General features: G+C 31.6%; 1 protein-coding gene across 1 annotated transcript; it reads left to right on the top strand.

Annotated features, from left to right (window-relative positions):
• The first annotated feature begins 355 nt into the window (after positions 1-355).
• On the top strand, positions 356-2,498 carry LOC139875274 (uncharacterized). Its single transcript, XM_071862619.1, has 5 exons — positions 356-408; positions 676-743; positions 1,931-2,083; positions 2,193-2,278; positions 2,365-2,498. The coding sequence occupies exons 1-4, from the start codon at positions 356-358 to the stop codon at positions 2,273-2,275; spliced, it is 357 nt and encodes a 118-aa protein (XP_071718720.1). The 3' UTR covers positions 2,276-2,278; positions 2,365-2,498.
• The last annotated feature ends 21,838 nt before the right edge of the window (positions 2,499-24,336 follow it).

Here is a 24,336-nt window from a genome sequence, read left to right as displayed (position 1 = left end):
ATGGAAAAACTAGTAGTTCTCACACACGTCGTTATCCATTTTATCACGAGTCTATGAAAAAAACCAAACCTTTCCAAACTGAATTCCAAGAAACCCAAGTCCACCGTATCATATGCCTTCCGAATATCAACCTAAAAAGTGCACCTTGGAGGACCATGGTCAATATGATAGTTTCGCATGAGCCCCTGAGTTAAAAGAATGTTACCCAAAAAATCGGAATAAACGCCGAATGATTCTCATTTACAACATCATCCGGCAAGGTTTGATCCGATTGGTAATAATCTTACTAATCACTTTGTAAAAAAAATTACAACCACCAATGGGTCTATAATCAGTGACCCTCTTGGGACTCACCATGGACGACCTCCGTCACCACAACCACCCACAAAAATTAGGGTTTATTAAGAGGTGTTTTTATGGCAATTTTAACTACACTCACTGCTTCGTGAATTCAAACCAATAAGTAATAGAGATCGTTAGTCGTTTCAACCCTAAAACTCATTGAACCATCTCACCTGCAAAAACTCGCCCCTGATTCCTCCACAAACTCAACGACCCCAATTTCTTTTCGCCGCTCATCTCGCCGTTTCTCCACCATATTTGGCAACGCCACCATCATCAACAATTTCGTAATGATTTTTCGAACATCACAGTATAAAATTTATATATTTACAGAATTGAGAATCAAGGTTTGAAAGAGAAGCTGATTAAAGAAGATGATACTTGGGATACACCTAAAAGTGGTAGTGTATATTCTTTTTAGGGTTTATGCTTATTGTTTATTCAGTTTTGACCACATTTTCTCACATCCCTTCTTCAATGTATATTTTTTTAGGGTTTATGCTTATTGTTGCTCTGCTGAAGTTAATTTCGTCGTTTTTGTAATTACCGTTTAAATTCCGCGATTTACGTATTTTAATTGTTGTTTGTTGATTGTCTTTTGTTCGATGAAGTTTGGAGATTTTTCAGATCAATTAGGTTTTTTTTGATTATTTTTAGGTTGTGGTATTTTGGTTACTCGATTAGAAAGGTATTTGGTGAAAGCTGCTATATTTGGTGTTTTTAAAAAAATTATGATTATTTGAATTACTGCATGTTGTTTTGGTAGATTTTGTTTAATGTATATGTTGTTCTTTATACTAAATTACTAATATCTCTTTTTGTAATGGTGTTAGCTATGTGACATGCGTTTGGTATTCACATTTTGTGATTTCATATTTCTTTCCTGATTGTGTTATTGGATTCGATCAGGGGTGTGTGTGTGTGTTCATTATCTGTGTGGTACATGTGTTTGTTCTCCAGTTGTTGTTTGTGTGTTGTTATACATTAAATGAATTCTAAGAAAAGGCAAAAAAGAACCAACCAAAATTTAGAAGGTCCCTCTGTTGTTCCCGCGAGTCACGAAGATTCGATATCGTCTTTAGTCACCCGTAGGCAATCTCTTAAGAGAGAGTCCATTATAAATACTAATGATAATGATGATACTGAAGGTGATCTTCAAAGTTTATGTACAGTTGTGGTCAGAGGCGATTCTATGTTAATGGGTGTGGGGTCAAAGGACCCCACTACTTTGGAAAATTTTTACACTATGTAGTCTTCAAATTGTACAGGACACCACTAAATTTAAGTACAGGACCCCATATTTTTAAAAAATTTAAGGTTTTTTAGAGGTAAATAACCACTAAAATACTCTTCAAATATAATTTTATTTGAAATTTTTTTTGGGACCCATTGAGTTTCCATCCTGGAGTCGCCACTGGTTGTGGTAACCAATGTTTCGTTGCTTCGGGACCACTTCTGCGAGGGCTATTCAATTTTGTACACACTGAAGTTCATTTTAAGATTGATGCTTTGCTATATTAATTGTTACCTTTGGTATGTATTTTGTGATATAATGCGGCCTCTTCTCTTTTGTTGTGTGCATTGTTAGGTGTTTTACATTATTATCGAGACATTGGCTGCCCAGTTGTACATGTAACTCTTTGGAACCAAGCTGCAAGTAACTTTGATGCTGGCACTTACAACTCACTTGAAAAACCAGTAATGGTCGCCGCAATTGCTTGCTGGGTACGCAAATACCATGGTAAACCTTATACCCTACTATAGATAAACCATCACATAAACAGTATGTGCATTTCAGTTTTATAGATAAAAAAAATATTAAATGCGTTGTTAATTGCTTTCCCATACAGAACAACCACAACTTTCAGGCACTTCAATAGTGCACTATTACTTAGCTTTAACCCACATGTCGAAGAGTACAATCGGTCGATAACCAGTAAGCAATAATTCAGAAAAAAGCCTAAACACAGATCGATCACAGTACAAAATAATGCGTCCTTACAAAAAATATTACATCGACAGATACAAAGAACAGTTCGCCTTAAATCCAACACTCAAACTCGACAACCGGCGCTACGAGCATCCAAACAAAGAAAAAGCCAGGAAATGGTATAACATTGTTACAACAGAACCCAGACCTATAGGGTAATAACGTTACTTTTATTTTTATCTTGAATTTTAAAATATAAAACATCAACTACTTATACAACAATAGGGGAGAAGATTCACTTGCATAGGAACTGTTTAGGATATGTTTTGTTCGGTTCTTTTCAGCACGCTTCCATGTTATATAATGCTTTCCTCCGAGTTACCTCTTTCGTATCATTGTTTGATTGTTATCGTGTTTGGTTATTTGTTTGATTGTATAGCGTTTAGTTTGCCATGTTGTTTGACACTAGTGTTAGACTACTGCTATCATGACAGATCAATGACCACTTCCTGAAGCAATCCAACCTCCAAAAGAATGCTATTATGACAGATGAAGAAAAAGACTCAAAAAAAGGAATAGCCATTGCGCCCAAAAACCAAATCTCAGTCCATGTATGTAATAAAGCAAAAAAGACAATCATCGTAGCCATTTTGTCAACGTAAAAATGTAATGCTAGCCACTAAGGCACCAAATATTATCAACATCTTATCTATTAGTATGCTAACAATTGCGTTCAGAACACCAAGTCGTAACAAAAATCAAACCGCAGCAACGCGCGGCCAGGCCGATAGCTAGTTGTTATATATAATATGTACAAAAGGGAAAACAAATAAATAAATAAGAGAGCGAACGGTTGAGGTGGCCAATTTGCATTAAATGGTAGTTACAAAACAGTAACCAACACCCCCAACAAAAACACATTTGGTAATAACGGCAATTGTGTGACTGCAACTATATCAATCATTTTATTGTGACTATAGAATATTGATTGAATATTGAATAGGGAGATGATCCTAACAAACTACTTCCTCCGTTGGACTTTTCAAAGTTAGATTATTAAGTTTTGACTTTAAATATTTGTTGGCTTTGCTATAGAATATTTGATGAAATTTATATAAATAGATTGATTTTCGAATGTGTTTTCATTTGGTATAACTTTCATTCGATAATATATTACACAAAGAAAGATAATTAAAGTCAAAGTTGAAGAAAAAGACTTAAAAAGTCAAAACAGGACAATTATTTTGGGACGGGGGAGTAAATATTAATCTAACACACTTTTTTAAATAAATTACCCATTTTACCCTATTATATTCAACTTTTTTTATTTATATTTGATTTAACATTAATCTCACGTTACAGTGTATAACTTAAAATTCAAGATTAGAATAAATTTCTGGAATAAAAACTTATAACTTTCTTTAAAATTTCAATACCAACAGATATGATGTGAATCCACTACTAGAATAATCATGTTGTGAAAACGAGGCTAAAGTGGAGATTCGTATAACCTCTCGATTGTATTCATTATCGCACGAGTCTTAAAATCAAAGTAGGTAAATTTTGTCTTTGACCATGATATATGAAAGCAACCTGATACACATACGCATTGTCTTACATCTCAATCTAAGATATGTGAATATTAAGGAAAATGAGGTATCAATTAAATTAAAGCTATAAATTAATCAATAGAATCTGTTAATGGATATTAGACGTAGACAATATCTTATGTAATATCTAGCATTAAATGTAGGCATATCTATCCATATCTCATATTAAATGTAGGATCCCTAAAATCAAGGGATATGAGATCAGATCATGTACTATATATTTGGCTTGTTTGATCAATAAGAATAATGGGTGAATTATAACATTCTAACATGGTATCAGAGGGTTTGATCCAAAACCTAGTCGGCCGAATGTGTGCCGCTTCTGCTCTACCACCCATCAAATCTTTCTAACCCATCAATACCGAACCTCTTCGGTCTTCTATCTATATTTTCTTTTGCATTTCAATTTCCTCCAATCAAAAAAAAAAAAAAACCCCCAAATCATGGTTGAAATAGACACCGTCATCTCACCACCGGAGCAGCAACATCACGGTTGAAATATACAACGTTTCAGCTCCCGTTTTCTTTCTATGACTCTTTTGTTCTTTAATTTCTATGACTTTTTTTTTTCTTCAAAAGCTTTTCTTCTATCATAATTCTGGATTTCTTCAAGTTTCATCTCAGTATAATTCTTTTCAAACTTTGAAATATTTTTTGGTCTGATAGAGGGATGTGAAAATGATTCAATCAAACACCCTTATTTATTTGTTTTCTTTTTCTAACTACTACACAACACTCATGCTCCAAATATAATATAAAAAGAAGTCATCAACAAAGTTCACGAGGACCTACACTTTCTTAGTAGCCCACATATATTTTTTCTTTTTAGCTTTTTGTGTTTGCCGACACAATTAAAAACCAAAAAAAAAAACAGCCAAGTAAAGCTTTTCATTTATTAATCGGTGTGAGGATGAGCCGCCTAGCTAGACTAGGTTCCAAACCTCGAAAAAAAAATAATAATAATAAGAATAATAATCTCTTCCGATAAAGACTGGTTATCGTCGACAAAGTTCAATGCCCAAGTCCTGCTCAATCCTTAGGCAAAGCAAGCCACGGCGTAAAACAACGTTACGGAAAAGGAAACGCAGTCAAGAAATACGCAACCACATCAACGAATATCAGTCTGCTAGGAAAGAATAATGTTATTTAGTTTTTAGCGTTTTAATCCAGTTTGACCGTTCATTCCTCTCCCGCTCAAACTGCGGGGGGATGTTAACGGATATTAGACGTAGACAATATCTTATGTAATATCTAGCATTAAATGTAGGCATATCAATGCATATCTCATATTAAATGTAGGATCCCTAAAATCAAGGGATATGAGATCAAATCATGTATTATATATTTGACTTGTGTGATCAATAACAATCCATGGGTGAATTATAACATTCTAACAGAATCTTCGGACTAAACTATTTGGCATTTTATTATGTATATAAAGAGTGATAACAATGAAATGAAGATTGAACGATGAATAAACACTTTTTATACATTCAAGTTAATTACAACTGAATCGATCTCACTAATTATATACACTAACCACCATTCTAACTACTAATAACAAACTTTAAAAACTAATCAATCATAAGTACAGAATTGACCCATATACTATTGACAAAAACATTTCAGTTCTTGTACTTATTATTCATTTTAGTCCTTGTACTTCTTTTTGAATCAATACTCCCCCTTATGTTGTGAGTTTTAGGTGACAAAACTCCTAACTTGGACAATAGTTTTTTATGCTGCTCTGAAGGTACAACCTTTGTGAAAACATCTGTTAATTGTGACTTTATGTGAACATATTGTGTCTTAATCAATCCATACTTGACTTGATCTCGAACATAATAGCAATCAACCTCTATATGTTTAGTTCAAGCATGAAAAACTGGATTTGTAGCATTGTGAATAGCCGACTGATATTCACAAAACAACTTAACGGGACCCAAGTCATTCAAGCCTAAATCCTTGAACAAAGTAACAAGCCAAGATATCTTTAATTGAATATCGGATTTATTAGAAAGAATAATACCTTGATTTTGAGCTAACAAAAGATATCTCAATAAGTGTTTCAGTTCTTGCATATGCACAAAGGTGTGATTCTGCATAAACTGGCTTAACAACTGCATAGTATAGCAGATATCAGGTCTAGTTATAGTTAGGTAAATTAGTTTACCTATTAACCTCTTGTATACTTCTGGATCGATCAGAGGAGAACTAGCTTCAGTATTTAGTTTAACATTTTGATCCATAAGTTTCAGTTTACATTTTAATCCATAAGTTACTTGTAAGGTTTCAAATTTTGAACACCTACTTCTTTCAATAAATCCATTGTATACTTCATTTGAGACACAAAGAATCCATGCTCAGATTTAGACACTTCTAAGCCCAGAAGATAACTCAAATAACCTAAATCCTTCATATGAGATGTAGAATTTAATCGTTCTTTTAGCTATAAAATATGATCATGACTGTTTCCAGTAATTAACAAGTCCTCCACATAAACAAGAATAGTTGTGAATTGTTCATTACCTCTTTTAGTAAACATTGAGTAATCCGCTTTGGATTTTTGATATCCAAATGACAGTAATGCAGTTGACAATTTGGCAAACCATTGCCTTGGTGCTTGTTTAAGCCCATACAAGGATATTTTGAGTTTACATACTCTACCATCATTTGATTTAGCATCCTGGACGTTCTCCCCTTTACCTACATAACCCATATGCATTTTCATATAAACTTCTTCCACTAAATCACCATGAAGAAAGGCATTAGAGACACCCATTTGGCATAGTTCCCAATCATACATTGCTACTATAACTAACAAGGATCTAACAATAACCATTTTTGAAACTAGTGCAAAAGTTGCAGCATAATCCATCCCTTTTCTTTGTCTATTACCATCTACAACTAACCTTTCCATTTTTATATCCACTATACAATCAGCTTAGAGTTTAGTTCTATATACCCAATGATAACTTATTGTTTTCTTTCCAGCTGGTAAGTCAGTAATTTCCCAAGTATTATTTGCCTCTAGAGCAGCTAATTCACTATCCATGTCTTCACACCAACCAGAATCTTTTATTGCTTCTTTAAATCACGCCGGATCAACTTGAGCAATCAATGCAGTAATATAATTATGAAATTCATGCTGTAACACAAAAGTTGATACTTTATTAGCTATAGGTATATGAAAAAAACCACTTGTTGTCCCTGGAAAGACATAATCTTTATGCCATACAGGTGGATTAGGAGACCTATTTAACTTAGCTTCTTAACTCAAGTTGTGTAGTGGCATGACGAGGATGAACGACTGTATCATCTTAAGATTCAGAGGCAAAATGACATAAGGAACATCATATATTGAAGGATTATTAGTTGACTGAGGTGATGTAGTTATTGCATTGGGTATAGGATGCAAAAACTTTTTAACATTTGCAGCAGAGTATGGAAAAATATGCTCGAACATCCCTTGATTCAATCACATAATGAGATAACAAATTATACAAATTGTATCCTTTTTTATGAGGTGGATAAACAATAAACACACATGGCACACCCCTCATGAATTGAGAGCCATAGCAAAACAACTAAAAACTCTGCTACTTATCTTATTAATAGATATCCCTCATATGTATATCACAACAAGACTACTTATGATGTTCTACTCAATAAGTCACCAACTTATGATCATCTCGGAGTTGTTGGTTGATTGGCTACACATGGTACACCCCTCTCCTGATACTTATCTGTTATTATTGATGGATTAATAGCCATAACAACACAACCAAAAACTCTGAGATTATCATAATTTGTGACTTATTGAGTAGAACTTCATAAAAAGTCTTGTTGTGAAGTACATATGAGGGATATAGCAGTGGTGACACAATCTCCCTAAAATTTAAAGGCAAGTTAGCTTGAAACCTCAGAGCCTTAGAAACTTCAAGTATATGAATATGTTTTCTCTCCACCCTACCATTTTGTTGTGGCTTATCAGGACAAGAAGTTTAATGCTCAAATCTCATTGTTGCTAAATACCTGTCTCAGAGGATTATCATATCTCACCACTTTAACCTTCTTATCAAACTAATTGTTAACAAACTTTAGAAATGATTGAAAGACACTGAAATAATCACTCATGTTAACTATTAAGTACATCCATATTGCTCTATTATAATCATCCACAATAGTCAAGAAAAACCTATATTTCCCTTCAGAAACTAGTTTATATGGAACCCTGATATCAATGTGTACAAGCTGAAATATAGTGTCATAGTGTGAACTACTAATAGAAAAAGGGGATTAGCGATTTTTGCTATAGGACAAGTAGCACAAACACGCCTTTATTTCTTTTATTGATCAACACGAACACAGATGGAATACACTTCAACTTTGATTTGGACTCATGTCCTAGTCTATCATGCCACAAACTATAAGAATTCACCACTTTACAGGTACTATCATATACACATTTGCTTATAGAAAACAAACTACAATCATTAACAACAAAAACAATCATCTTAGCTAACCTTTGATCAATCTGATATAGGGGAAAATTGATCAATTATTACATGTTATCTCTTTTCTTACTGAGTCCTGTCACCTTCTTTGTTGGCAAGTCATGGACAACACAAAATTGTGAATAGGATACCACAACATAAGACTGATTATTAGTAAGTTCAGGCTCGGAAAGATGACTAAATTTTAAAGACGGAACAACAATAACATCTTTCAAAGTCATATCATTCTTTAGTTGTAGTTTTCCGATATGAGTTATAATAGATGAATTCCCATTTGGAAGTCTAATATGAGGTTTAAACAATAGACTTTTAGTTTCAACAAGATTTTCAGACAAAAGAGTCTTATGATCAGTGGCATTTGTATCTAATATCCTCTCATTTTTAAGAGAGGATTTAGGTAATGTACCTGCAGCAAAATGATGATACAACTCCTCATCTGAGTGATTCATCCCCTGCACTTCATTACAAGTCATCTAAGATTAGCTTTATAATTGCTGCTCAAACTGCTCATATGTGAACACCACATTATCTCCTTCCACAGTAGTTGTAGTTTTCTTAAACACTGATTTTGCCTTTCCTTGCCCTGTTTGTTTAGCAGTAGACCGTTTGTACTTGCAATTCCAATGTTTAAATTTTAACGGTAGTTCTTGGCATCGAATACTCTCATTTGCCACCCACACACGCGTTAGAAGCAAACCCCTCGCACACCTTCTCGTGGCTTCGGCATACACCTCAACTCCACAAACCTATTGTGATTTAGATCAAACCTAATGGTTGACTATAATGGCTTCGACATACACCTCAATTCCATACAGGATCCTGGAGAAAACCTCCCCCCAAGAATTCGAACCTGCACCACTTCAAAAAGAGGTGAATACGGGCCTGCATCACATGAAGCTAGTATCACTCAACCAAAGGATAGCCCTTTTCCCAACATTTCTCAAGTGGATGCCACTTAAAACCACATATAGAACACTTGTCATTTTGAAAAAATCTTGTTATACAAATAAGTTGTTTCAACATTGTTAAACATCTCTCGTTGAGATTATTTTTTGCTTTAACATAGAACATGCAAATTCAACACTTGATAAAGGAGTCATAAGCAACAATTAATGTGATGACCCGAAAATTTCCGACTAAATTTAAACTTAATCTTTATATGATTTTGACACGATAAGTGAAGTCTGTAATATTGAGTCTCAAAAAGTTTTAGAACTACATTCATGTAACCAATTACCATTTGACTACTCCCGACGATTCACGAACAATTGTTGTTAATAAATAGATGTATATATAAAAGATATAAATATCATGTGTTGAAAATTATAATATCTATATTTCATTATAAAATAATATAGTAAATAGATATATATATATATATATATATATATATATATATATATATATATATATATATATATATATATATATATATATATATATATATATATATATATATATATATATATATATATATATATATATATATATATAACATTAATAATGTATTTATATTTACATATATAATATATGATATAACAAGTTAGAAAATTATATTATTACTACTTTCATTATTATTAATATCATTATTAGTGATATTAACAAATGTTAAATATTAAATTCTAATAAATTTAAGATTATGATTATCAAAATAAAATACTTAGATATAAATATAACTATAGGAATAATTAAAAATTGTTATATATTGGTTATCATGATTAATATTAATATTATTATTAATATTATTACTTTTATGTTTATAATTACCATTATTATTAAAGTCATAAGTAAAATTATCATATAAATAAGACAATTCATCATTTATATAGTTAATGATAAGTATTATTAGTATCATCATAATTGTTAATGTTATTATTAATTACTAATATTAATATTATGATTATTTATAAAATTATTATTATTATTCATAATCATATTATTGTTAAATATTAATATAAATTATATAATATATAAAAACAACAAGGGTACGAATCTTTTGTATATCTATCGACCCTGTATCAAATTATATTCTTGTCTGCTAAAGTAATAAATTGAAATCCATTATCTGTATAGAAACAAAGAATTCAGTTATCCATCAAACTCAATTAGTGAATTGAATTACTATTGTGATTGAGCAAACACCACCTCACCTATCTATCACTTTTCCTTTTACCTTTCTATTACCAATTCCATCACTATTGTACGCATTATTGAAACTAGTCACTGTGTGTGTCTCAACTTTATTTAACCACTCAAGATATATACTAGATAGAGGGAATATATACATATACAACACTTGAGATTTATGATCTCCGTCTCTTGATTCTTCTATCTCATCGACTTCCAAACTCGCTTGCCACCACCTTCTTCACCAAACCACAACCTTTAAACCATCATCATCAACGACAGCTTAATGTCACCAAACACCATCCATTACCACCGTTTCCTTTCACCACCCTACCATCCCTTCCTTTTCTCTTGAAACCGTCGCCAACTCCATCACTAAAAACCACCTAGTGTGTTGCTACTGCTATCTTCTAGTCTATGATGTTGCTACTGTTCAACCATTATAAACCACACCTTCGGCTCAATACCTCATCATCTATCTTTAATCATTTACAAGAACCACCTTCATCCACCACTAATCGCCATTTTTTTTTTCTATCTATATCTCTCTCATCCTACCTATCTATCTCTAATGACTTTGTTTTAAAAACTAATCATCACCGAACCCTTATGCTTCTTCTATTAATCGATATCTTCTGTTTCTGGTTTGATTGGACTCTATCACCTTTAATTTTTTTTTTTTTGTTTTGTGTTCCCCACTTATTAGACAAACGAAAATGGTGGACCGAGGTAATGCCTTTTCACGTGCCAAACAATTTGTTCTTATGCAAACACCTGAAAGTTATCACTAAACTTATTCGGGCTACAGGCCTTTAGTAATTGTGATAGGCCACGAAAGCTTGGGCTTGTCAAAAGGCGTATTGGGCTGCCCTAACTCGGGTTCATGTTTAGGCCATATAAGATATATTGGGCCGAAAATCCAACATACATTTTTCTGTTGGGCCATCAGAAACCCAATAGTCGTTATATTGTTTTTGCTAGCTACTCATTCGAACACCATGCTTGTTCCTTCTATTTTCTACTTCGAGCAGACCCAGACTTATGTATCATTTATTTTTGTCTCCCTTACTACTAAAAGTTGATGTTATTGATGATGAAGACGATTAAAGGTGATGATAGGAAGTTAGATGACTATGATTTTATGTTAATAAATGTTAATAAATATGGTGATGTTTGATACATATGGTGATGATTATGATGACTAGTATGACGTGATTCGAAAGATGATATTATGATTGTGATTATAGAAGACGAAGGATATAATGATGATGATGATGGTTATTAGATGATAACGATTACATGATTATCGGAATGATAGAAAACGGAGATGATAATGAGAATATTATGTCGATAATGATATGTTAAAAGGTTGAGGAAGTCGATTGGGTTATTAAGAAAAAGAAAGAATTGAAAATGATATGTATACGGGCTATAAATTATGGCGAGTTTATTAGAACAGAAAAACAGATCACAGTCCAATGGTCCAAGGTGTTATGGGTGGGTGAGAGGTCTCGAGTTCGCGTCCTGGCTCGGGCGATTTATTATTTTTTAAGCTTTAAAAGGTAGTTTTCATAATAATAATAATAATAATAATAATAATAATAATAATAATAATAATAATAATAATAATTATAATAATAATTATTATTATTATTATTATTATTATTATTATTATTATTATTATTATATATCCATTATTATTATTAATTATAACAAACAAATATTATTTACATAAAAATATAATTACTACGTATATCAAAATCATATTATATACTATTATATTTTAATACCTTATATTATATATAAAACATTAATGTATAACATTTATAACATATTTACAATATTAATATATTTTACTAAATGATATTACATAATAGTTTTACTAAATTAACTAAAGAGTATTTGCTATATAGGTAAATAATAAATTATAATAAGTTAATACTAAAAAAAAAATACTTAAATATAACATATAACTTATTAAATATAACAAATATAATATATAAAACTTGTTTTACTATTTTACACATTTATTATATGTGTTAATATTATTTGATATATCAATAATTGATATAGGTTCGTGAATCTGAGGCCAACCCTGCATTGTTCAATATAGTCATATGTATTTTTACTACAAAATACATTAGGTGAGTTTCATTATTCCCTTTTTATATATATTTTTGGGCTGAGAATACATGCAAATGCTTTATTAACTGTTTTATAATATTTATATGCGTGAGTTCCATTTGCTCCCTTTTACTCATTACATTTTTGGGCTGAGAATACATGCACTGTTTTAATAACTGTTTTACAATATTTATATGCGTGAGTTTCATTAATCCCTTTTTAAATGCTTTTGCAATATATATTTTTGGGACTGAGAATACATGCGCTGTTTTTATAACTGTTTTACGAAATAGACACAAGTAATTGAAACTACATTATATGGTTGAATGATCGAAATCGAATATGCCCCTTTTATTAAGTCTGGTAATCTAAGAATTAGGGAACAGACATCCTAATTGACGTGAACTCTAAAGATAGATCTATCGGGCCCAACAAGCCCCATCCAAAGTACCGGATGCTTTAGTACTTCGAAATTTATATCATGTCCGAAGGAGGATCCCGGAATGATGGGGATATTCTTATATGCATATTGTGAATGTCGGTTACCAGGTGTTCAATCCATATGAGTGATATTTTTGTCTCTATGCATGGGACGTATGTTTATGAGAAATGAAAATATGAAATCTTGTGGTCTATTAAAATTATGAAATGATTATTTATGTTAAACTAATGAACTCATCAACCTTTTGGTTGATACTTTAAAGCATGTTTATTCTCAGGTATGAAAGAAATCTTCCGCTGTGCATTTGCTCATTTTAAAGTTATTACTTGGAGTCATTCATGACATATATCAAAAGACGTTGCATTCGAGTCGTCGAGTTCATCAAGATTATTGTTAAGTCAACTATAGTTGGATATATTATGAAATGGTATGCATTGTCGTCAACTTTCGATGTAAGGAAAGTTTGTCTTTTAAAAACGAATGCAATGTTTGTAAAATGTATCATATAGAGGTCAATTACCTCGCGATGTAATCAACTATTGTGATTCGTTTATAATCGATATGGACTTCGTCCGGATGGATTAGGACGGGTCCTTTCAGTTGGTATCAGAGTGGTGGTCTTAGCGAACCATGTCTGCATTAGTGTGTCTAACTGATAAGTCGTTAGGATGCAATATTGAGTCTGGACTTCGACCATGTCTGCATATCTAAAGTTTTGCTTATCATTTTGTGTCAAAAATTACCTGCTTATCATTCTTAGAGAATCACTTACTTATCATTCTTAGTCTAGACACGTTTTACTGCATTGACTGTATGAATAGTGTATAGACAAAATTCATATCTTGGCGTATCTGCTACTTCATATCTTAGCGTATCTGTTACTGTAACTTTGCCTGACAACTTTCGTAGATTCCTCTGTAACTTATGGGATTTTAGTATTATATATGCATATGTAAATTATGTATTGAAGGGTACTAATTTACCTCCTATAATCTATTTCTTATCGAAAATCCTTCATCTGGTCGTACGAGATGAATCCTGCAACCAGTTCGAGTCCCTCAGATTCCGATAGCTATTCCGATAGTTATTCCGACAGCTATTCTGACATAGATGTTCACCTAAGCTCCGAAAACAGCGTCATCGGCATGAATCAACCAATCAGCCATTATCAATTCATCTGATGGGTTTGTAGTTGACTTAATTAATGGAAACGCGCAGAAGGCAATCCCTTCCACCAACTGAATTCACCTCTTGACAATGAACCTGAAGTGTTTACCGGCGAACCTGTTCGAGACACCATTTTTAGTCTCATTTCCAAGGTAACTCGACAAGATTATATTCTATCCACAATTCTGAACCTTATTTATCCGCTCGTTACCGACAATCATCCTGGAGTAATAAGTCAACGAACTTCGCGCTCGAATAATCAATTCGGAGAATATGGTGCAAAATGTACCAGCTTCAGCAACATCACCGGCACCAACAGTACAATCAATAACAGCACCAGTACCATCAACAATCCATGCTTCAATATCATCATATGTACTTTGAGTATGATCTTCGTTCTATGTATCGTTCTACCTCATTTATCTTCGTTAGACATGGCGAATATGTAATCTCTAAAGTTTTAGAGATTATTTATTCTAGTTCCAACCGAAAAGCAAATGAGTTTAATATCATATTAACTCATTAAATTCATGAATACATCTGAAGAAAATATATATGTATATATGTTTTCATAAAGATTGTAATTAAAAATTCTCTTGTACAAACTGTTAATGGTGAAAATATTTTAACGGGTAGGTAATACCCGAGGAATATTTAGATTACACATTAATAAGTTACATTGTACGTTCTTCGAATCTGATTCAACAGTCTTTTACTATTCTACTTACATCCATCGATATACAAATCCGTTCACCACAGAATAACCATATTCATCCAAATTTCATATTCGGATTTTGATTTATCAGAATCCAACAAGTGGCATAATGAAGAAAACATTTGATAAAATAAAATTTGTTAGAAACAAACAAATTAACCATGAGAAAATTTTGTTAAGAATTCACGCTAACAAAATCCTAGCTAACTGTTCCTAGCTAACTGATTACATTTTATTTATCGCAATTTAATTATCGCAATTTTATTTATCGTCATTTAATTTCTGTTATTTACTTTACGCACTTTATTTATCGTCATTTATTTTCTGTTATTTATTTTACGCACTTTAAATATCGGGACACGTATACAAGGTTTTGACATATCATATCGACGCATCTATATATATTATTTGGAATCACCATAGACACTCTATATGCAGTAATGATCGAGTTCTCTATACAGGGTTGAGGTTGATTCTACAATAATATATATAATTTGAGTTGTGATCGAGTCTGAGACATGTATACGGGTCACGATACGTATTAATTAATTCGAATATTATATATTAAATTATATATGAATTATTGGACTGTCAACTGTGGACTATCGACTGTGGACTAATAACATTGGACAATTAAAATGAATTAAAATATTGAATATAACATATGAAACTAAACATTTCTTCAAGTTGCCACTTGATTTCATCTTAAACCTTATTTGTATCTTGACGATTACAAGCTGCGTTCAAACCTTTCATGATTCTTGAAAACACCTCAATCGATAGGATGAATCAACCGCACTTCATTAACGGAAGGAAAGATTTATGCATATAGTTATGCACCTGAGAAACTCTCGGCAACTGAGTAAAAGTTTAACACGTAGCCGCGTCGGATCCTTTGACATTTATTAGCAAAAATAACTTTGCGATCCCTTTTTAAAGTAGCCAATTTTGTCACAGCTCCAGCAAGTCAACTTCGACTTTTCATTCGAAGTAGCCTTACTATAATCCTGATATATACAATTACCCTTTTGATAGCGGAGAATTCTTTTATATTCCACCATATTACCAGCAGACGTACCAGCAACCTCGTTGCTTTTTGGCTTAAATCTCTCTGATAAATCATTATATTTATTCATTGAAACCCTATCATATACTCATCCGCATCTTATAACGAGAACTGCCATAACAATTACCGGGAATCAGCAATCAGTACTTTGAAAACTCACAACATATCTACATCAACAGTTATATATATGACATTTATCTCTTAGAATTATGATCTCTCATTCTGAAATTCTGAAAAGCACTTAGTCACAAATCAATACTCTGAATGTTGAAAAAGCTGAATGAAGCAGCAGAAATTGTAGATAACCGTAAACGACCATAATCATCGAAAGTTTGATGATAAAGATTAGTATGTTGGAAAAGCTCAGAAAAGTTGGAACTGGAAAGCGGATTGAGCTAACCATAAAGGAAACCAAGGAGAAATACAAGTAACATACCCTAAATTCATAGAACCCAGATAAATCTAGATCCGTTGAAATCTTTAGAGAATATCTTGCTCCGAAGTCATGTTAAAATCTTGCGGAAAAATCTTTCTCCATCAACCATCGAACTTAGAAATTCCAAAATATCATCATCAATATCTTCGATATTTCTGAGGATATTTTCATAAATATTCTCGTCCGAAATTATATACCTCTTCGTGCTTCCTGTGTATCATTATATTGGAAACATTCAATAGAAAATTTAGTACCGAAAAGCAGATTATGCAAAACTATGAAGAACGCCGTGGACAAATCGCAAAGAATAAGTTTGACTTCAAAGAATCCAAATGATTCTGTTTCTGATGAAATCTTTAGCGAATACCTTGCTTCCGAATCTAAACCTTTACGGATAAATCTTCTTCATCATCCATCGATATTAGAAATTCCAAGATATCATCGTATCTTTCATTATAAATATCCTTCATATTTCTGAAGATATTTTCATAACTATTCTTATCTGAAATCATTAATCTCTTCGTGCTATTAGTGTTACATCATATAGAAACTGTTAGTTTCTATATTCTGTAAACTTTCGAACTTAAAATATGAATGTTATTGAAGTAATGTTGGGAACTGATCCATGAGTTAGTATAATATAATGACACTTGATCAACGTGATTATATTACAGTAAGTCATGCTGAGTTGTAATGGGACATGATGATTCACAGATCATAACATCATCATGTGCCATGTTACATAACTCTTGCATTCTGTTTAACTTCTGAACATATCAAGAAAGTATATTCTTGATAGTTATATTCTCAGCGATTCGGGTAATTTGACAAATCAAATCGTACGATTACGTTCTTTCTTGTTTAGAACATTAAGTTCTTTCGAAACTCCATAATTACGAATTCTGGACCATTATCCGCTTGACTTAAAGCCGGAAAGAGAAAGCAAGAGCATGGAACTCCGAAATATATATATAAAAAAAAATATAAAGCTCAACAATAATACAGAAATTACAAACCTTGGATATTAATACGAAAAGCGATATAAAGACACGGTAGAATTAAGAATAGTATCACCCCAAGGTAATAATAGAAGTACACAGATTCTTCTGGTGGAAGATTGAAAAGAAGGATGACAGAAATGATAATTAAGAAAATATCAAAGATTAGAACTGGATTAATTTTCACAATCTTTTGGATGTATGAACTAAGAAAGAAAGTATAAGAATGGTGGGAATATTAGAACGGAAGAGTTTAATTTATAATGGAAATATCAGACCGAGTAATCGAGGCAGATCAAATCTTAATTTCCTTACTCGTCAAAGAATCAAATCTCTCAAACTTCGAAGAGTTTCTTTAAATCCCTTGAATTCCGGAATTCAACCCTGTTTACGTCAAAAGCTTAGGAAAATCTTATTTTTTCTTCAATTCACTCTTTTGCGATAGCTTCATTCGTATCCTTAGAATAATCGAATTATTTTATCATTATTATTCAATGATGATAAACCTCTAATTATCAACTCATATTGGTCATGAAAACATTTTTATTGTTAGTCATGACCACCTCACTCAAATTTCGGGACGAAATTTCTTTAACGGGTAGGTACTGTGATGACCCGGGAATTTCCGACTAAATTTAAACTTAATCTTTATATGATTTTGACACGATAAGTGAATTCTGTAATATTGAGTCTCAAAAAGTTTTAGAACTACATTCATGTAACCAATTACCCTTTGACTACTCCCGACGATTCACGAACAATTGTTGTTAATAAATAGATGTATATATAAAAGATATAAATATCATGTGTTGAAAATTATAATATCTATATTTCATTATAAAATAATATAGTAAATAGATATAATATATATATATATATATATATATATATATATATATATATATATATATATATATATATATATAATTAATAATGTATTTATATTTACATATATAATATATGATATAACAAGTTAGAAAATTATATTATTACTACTTTCATTATTATTAATATCATTATTAGTGATATTAACAAATGTTAAATATTAAATTCTAATAAATTTAAGATTATGATTATCAAAATAAAATACTTAGATATAAATATAACTATAGGAATAATTAAAAATTGTTATATATTGGTTATCATGATTAATATTAATATTATTATTAATATTATTACTTTTATGTTTATAATTACCATTATTATTAAAGTCATAAGTAAAATTATCATATAAATAAGACAGTTCATCATTTATATAGTTAATGATAAGTATTATTAGTATCATCATAATTGTTAATGTTATTATTAATTACTAATATTAATATTATGATTATTTATAAAATTATTATTATTCATAATCATATTATTGTTAAATATTAATATAAATTATATAATATATAAAAACAACAAGGGTACGAATCTTTTGTATATCTATCGACCCTGTATCAAATTATATTCTTGTTTGCTAAAGTAATAAATTGAAATCCATTATCTGTATAGAAACAAAGAATTCAGTTATCCATCAAACTCAATTAGTGAATTGAATTACTATTGTGATTGAGCAAACACCACCTCACCTATCTATCACTTTTCCTTTTACCTTTCTATTACCAATTCCATCACTATTGTATGCATTATTGAAACTAGTCACTGTGTGTGTCTCAACTTTATTTAACCACTCAAGATATATACTAGATAGAGGGAATATATACATATACAACACTTGAGATTTATGATCTCCGTCTCTTGATTCTTCTATCTCATCGACTTCCAAACTCGCTTGCCACCACCTTCTTCACCAAACCACAACCTTTAAACCATCATCATCAACGACAGCTTACTGTCACCAAACACCATCCATTACCACCGTTTCCTTTCACCACCCTACCATCCCTTCCTTTTCTCTTGAAACCGTTGCCAACTCCATCACTAAAAATCACCTAGTGTGTTGCTACTGCTATCTTCTAGTCTATGATGTTGCTACTGTTCAACCATTATAAACCACACCTTCGGCTCAATACCTCATCATCTATCTTTAATCATTTACAAGAACCACCTTCATCCACCACTAATCGCCATTTTTTTTTTCTATCTATATCTCTCTCATCCTACCTATCTATCTCTAATGACTTTGTTTTAAAAACTAATCATCACCGAACCCTTATGCTTCTTCTATCAATCAATATCTTCTGTTTCTGGTTTGATTGGACTCTATCACCTTTAATTTTTTTTGTTTTGTTTTGTGTTCCCCACTTATTAGACAAACGAAAATGGTGGACCGAGGTAATGCCTTTTCACGTGCCAAACAATTTGTTCTTATGCAAACACCTGAAAGTTATCACTAAACTTATTCGGGCTACAGGCCTTTAGTAATTATGATAGGCCACGAAAGCTTGGGCTTGTCAAAAGGCGTATTGGGCTGCCCTAACTCGGGTTCATGTTTACGCCATATAAGATATATTGGGCCGAAAATCCAACATACATTTTTCTGTTGGGCCATCAGAAATCCAATAGTCGTTATATTGTTTTTGCTAGCTACTCATTCGAACACCATGCTTGTTCCTTCTATTTCCTACTTCGAGCAGACCCATACTTATGTATCATTTATTTCTGTCTCCCTTACTACTAAAAGTTGATGTTATTGATGATGAAGACGATTAAAGGTGATGATAGGAAGTTAGATGACTATGATTTTATGTTAATAAATGTTAATAAATATGGTGATGTTTGATACATATGGTGATGATTATGATGACTAGTATGACGTGATTCCAAAGATGATGATATAGAAGACGAAGGATATAATGATGATGATGATGGTTATTAGATGATAACGATTACATGATTATCGGAATGATAGAAAACGGAGATGATAATGAGAATATTATGTCGATAATGATATGTTAAAAGGTTGAGGAAGTCGATTAGGTTGTTAAGAAAAAGAAAGAATTGAAAATGATATGTATACGGGCTATAAATTATGGCGAGTCTATTAGAACAGAAAAACAGATCACAGTCCAATGGTCCAAGGTGTTATGGGTGGGCGAGAGGTCTCGGGTTCGAGTCCTGGCTCGGGCGATTTATTATTTTTAAGCTTTAAAAGGTAGTTTTCATAATTATTATTATTATTATTATTATTATTATTATTATTATTATTATTATTATTATTATTATTATTATTATTATTATTATTATTATTATTATTATTATTATTATATTTCCATTATTATTATTAATTATAGCAAACAAATATTATTTACATAAAAATATAATTACTACGTGTATCATAATCATATTATATACTATTATATTTTAATACCTTATATTATATATAAAACATTAATGTATAACATTTATAACATATTTACAATATTAATATATTTTACTAAATGATATTACATAATAGTTTTACTAAATTAACTAAAGAGTATTTGCTATATAGGTAAATAATAAATTATAATAAGTTAATACTAAAAAAAAAAATTACTTAAATATAACATATAACTTATTAAATATAACAAATATAATATATAAAACTTGTTTTACTATTTTACACATTTATTATATGCGTTAATATTATTTGATATATCAATAATTGATATAGGTTAGTGAATCTGAGGCCAACCCTGCATTGTTCAATATAGTAATATGTATTTTTACTACAAAATACATTAGGTGAGTTTCATTATTCCCTTTTTATATATATTTTTGGGCTGAGAATACATGCAAATGCTTTATTAACTGTTTTATAATATTTATATGCGTGAGTTCCATTTGCTCCCTTTTACTCATTACATTTTTGGGCTGAGAATACATGCACTGTTTTAATAATTGTTTTACAATATTTATATGCGTGAGTTTCATTAATTCCTTTTTAAATGCTTTTGCAATATATATTTTTGGGACTGAGAATACATGCGCTGTTTTTATAACTGTTTTACGAAATAGACACAAGTAATTGAAACTACATTATATGGTTGAATGATCGAAATCGAATATGCCCCTTTTATTAAGTCTGGTAATCTAAGAATTAGGGAACAGACACCCTAATTGACGCGAACTCTAAAGATAGATCTATCGGGCCCAATAAGCCCCATCCAAAGTACCGGATGCTTTAGTACTTCGAAATTTATATACAGTCCGAAGGAGGATCCCAGAATGATGGGGATATTCTTATATGCATATTGTGAATGTCGGTTACCAGGTGTTCAATCCATATGAGTGATATTTTTGTCTCTATGCATGGGACGTATGTTTATGAGAAATGGAAATATGAAATCTTGTGGTCTATTAAAATTATGAAATGATTATTTATGTTAAACTAATGAACTCACCAACCTTTTGGTTGATACTTTAAAGCATGTTTATTCTCAGGTATGAAATAAATCTTCCGCTGTGCATTTGCTCATTTTAAAGTTATTACTTGGAGTCATTCATGACATATATCAAAAGACGTTGCATTCGAGTCGTCGAGTTCATCAAGATTATTGTTAAGTCAACTATAGTTGGATATATTATGAAATGGTATGCATTATCGTCAACTTTCGATGTAAGGAAAGTTTGTCTTTTAAAAAACGAATGCAATGTTTGTAAAATGTATCATATAGAGGTCAATTACCTCGCGATGTAATCAACTATTGTGATTCGTTTATAATCGATATGGACTTCGTCCGGATGGATTAGAATGGGTCCTTTCAATTAACTTCTCAAAGCAATGTAATGATCATTAAGACCATTTAAAAATTGAAACAAATGTTGTTCTTATTTCTGTTGATTTATAGCAGCTAACAAATTTATAATATCCATCGCAGCAACATCTAGGAAATCGAGCCAATGAATCCAGTACTTCCCATACACATTTGATTTTAGTATAATACTCATCAACAGGTATACCTTGTTGTTCATTTGAAACAACCCAACCCGTATACATCCAACAAATTTTTTTTTTAAATAATAAACCATTAATGCGCCGTTTAAATAGTTACATGAAATGAACCGTTTATTACAAAACGTTTAAACATCCAACAATCCAAAGTTTACATACTTGGCACGAAGGCCATTAACCAAATGTAATACAAGTTCGACCTTAAAATGATAGTTTTAGACCAAACGACACACGAGCATGATTTGGGAATAAACTACCCAAAACAATAGGTCGAATTCCAAAAGCTTCATCTAGCAACCAACATGAGAATATCTAATTCCCGACAACCCCTTTCCATTTCTCCACGTTCGTACCTAAAAAGTAAACAACGAGATGGGTAAGCAAAGCTTAGTGAGTGCAACAATTATACATACACATATATAACCCATCTATTTGCAATCACACCCACCAAATACCTCATACGAGTTTATAACACAATTAGCATGCCATCATACTCCTAATGCTAACAACTCGTATACTATCACAACACCTCATCAGCATATACTAAACACAATATATATATATATATATATATATATATATATATATATATATATATATATATGTATGTATGTGTGTGTGTGTGTATATATATATATATGTTTGTGTGTGTGTGTATATATATATATATATATATATATATATATATATATATATATATATATATATATATAAAGGGGCAGGATCAATGGGGAAGTAACCAATCGGGGGGAAGCGGGGGGAAGCAATTTTTTTTTTTCATTTTTTTTAATTTTTTTTTCCGGCATCAAGATCACACGAAAATATGAACATTTAGAAGAGACACTTTGTGATGAATGTTATTATTTAGGCGGGAAAACGATCGACAAAAATAACATTTAAGATAATATTGTTCCTGAAGAATATGAATGTTTTTTTCTTCATGTTTTGTGAAGTAAAATTTAGCCCGATTTAGAGTTTAGGGTTTAGGGTTTAGTGTTTTGGGTTTATTCCATAAGCCCAAAACACCAAACCTTAAACCCTAAACCCTAAACTCTAAACCGTTCGTGTTAAAAACTCAATCTAAATCCTAAATCTAAACCCTAATCTAAACCCTAAACCCTAAATTTCTAAACCCTAATATCTAAACCCTATAAACCCTAATATCTAAACCCCAATAGCTAAAACCTCAAAATACGCTCGAAAAACACGATAATTGTTATATATTACTTCTTCGAGCGTTTTCCCGCCAAAATAAAAACATTTATCACAAAGTGTCTCTACTAAATGTTCATATTTTCATCTCATCTATAATGTTCGTGAACAAAGTTTTTTCAAAAAACGAAAAAAAAAAAATTTGCTTCCCCCCGCTTCCCCCCGATTGGTTACTTCCCTCTTGATCCTACCCCTATATATATATATATATATATATATATATATATATATATATATATATATATATATATATATATATATATATATATATATTGCATGCTAAACAATAATCAACAAACACAATATGGTTAACCATAAACGCTATGGTGCTACCGGCTCGTGGTTCACACCATACGTAATGCTATGACGCTAACGACTCCTTGGTTCATGCCACTACGCATTTGAGTCATACTCCTTTATAGTGCTACTGGCTTGTGGTTCACACTTTGGCGCTATCGGCTCGTGGTTCACGCCTCATTGATAGTGCTACCGGCTCGTGGTTCACACTTTGGCACTACCAGCTCGTGGTTCACGCCTCCTTTATAGTGCTACCAGCTCGTGGTTCACAATTTGGCGCTACCGGATTGTGGTTCACGCTTGATGCTACTGGCTCGTGGTTCACATTATGACATTCGTCACCTACATGCTATGGTACTACCGGCTCGTTGGTTCATACCATAATATTCACAAATAAATACGCCATATATATATACGTATAATTATTTCACTCACCTTAACGCCTAGGTGACGATTATGCAAATCTGC

Source organism: Rutidosis leptorrhynchoides, chromosome 11, assembly GCF_046630445.1.
Source record: "Rutidosis leptorrhynchoides isolate AG116_Rl617_1_P2 chromosome 11, CSIRO_AGI_Rlap_v1, whole genome shotgun sequence".
NCBI lineage: Eukaryota > Viridiplantae > Streptophyta > Magnoliopsida > Asterales > Asteraceae > Rutidosis > Rutidosis leptorrhynchoides.
This window is presented reverse-complemented; position numbering and strand designations above follow the sequence as displayed.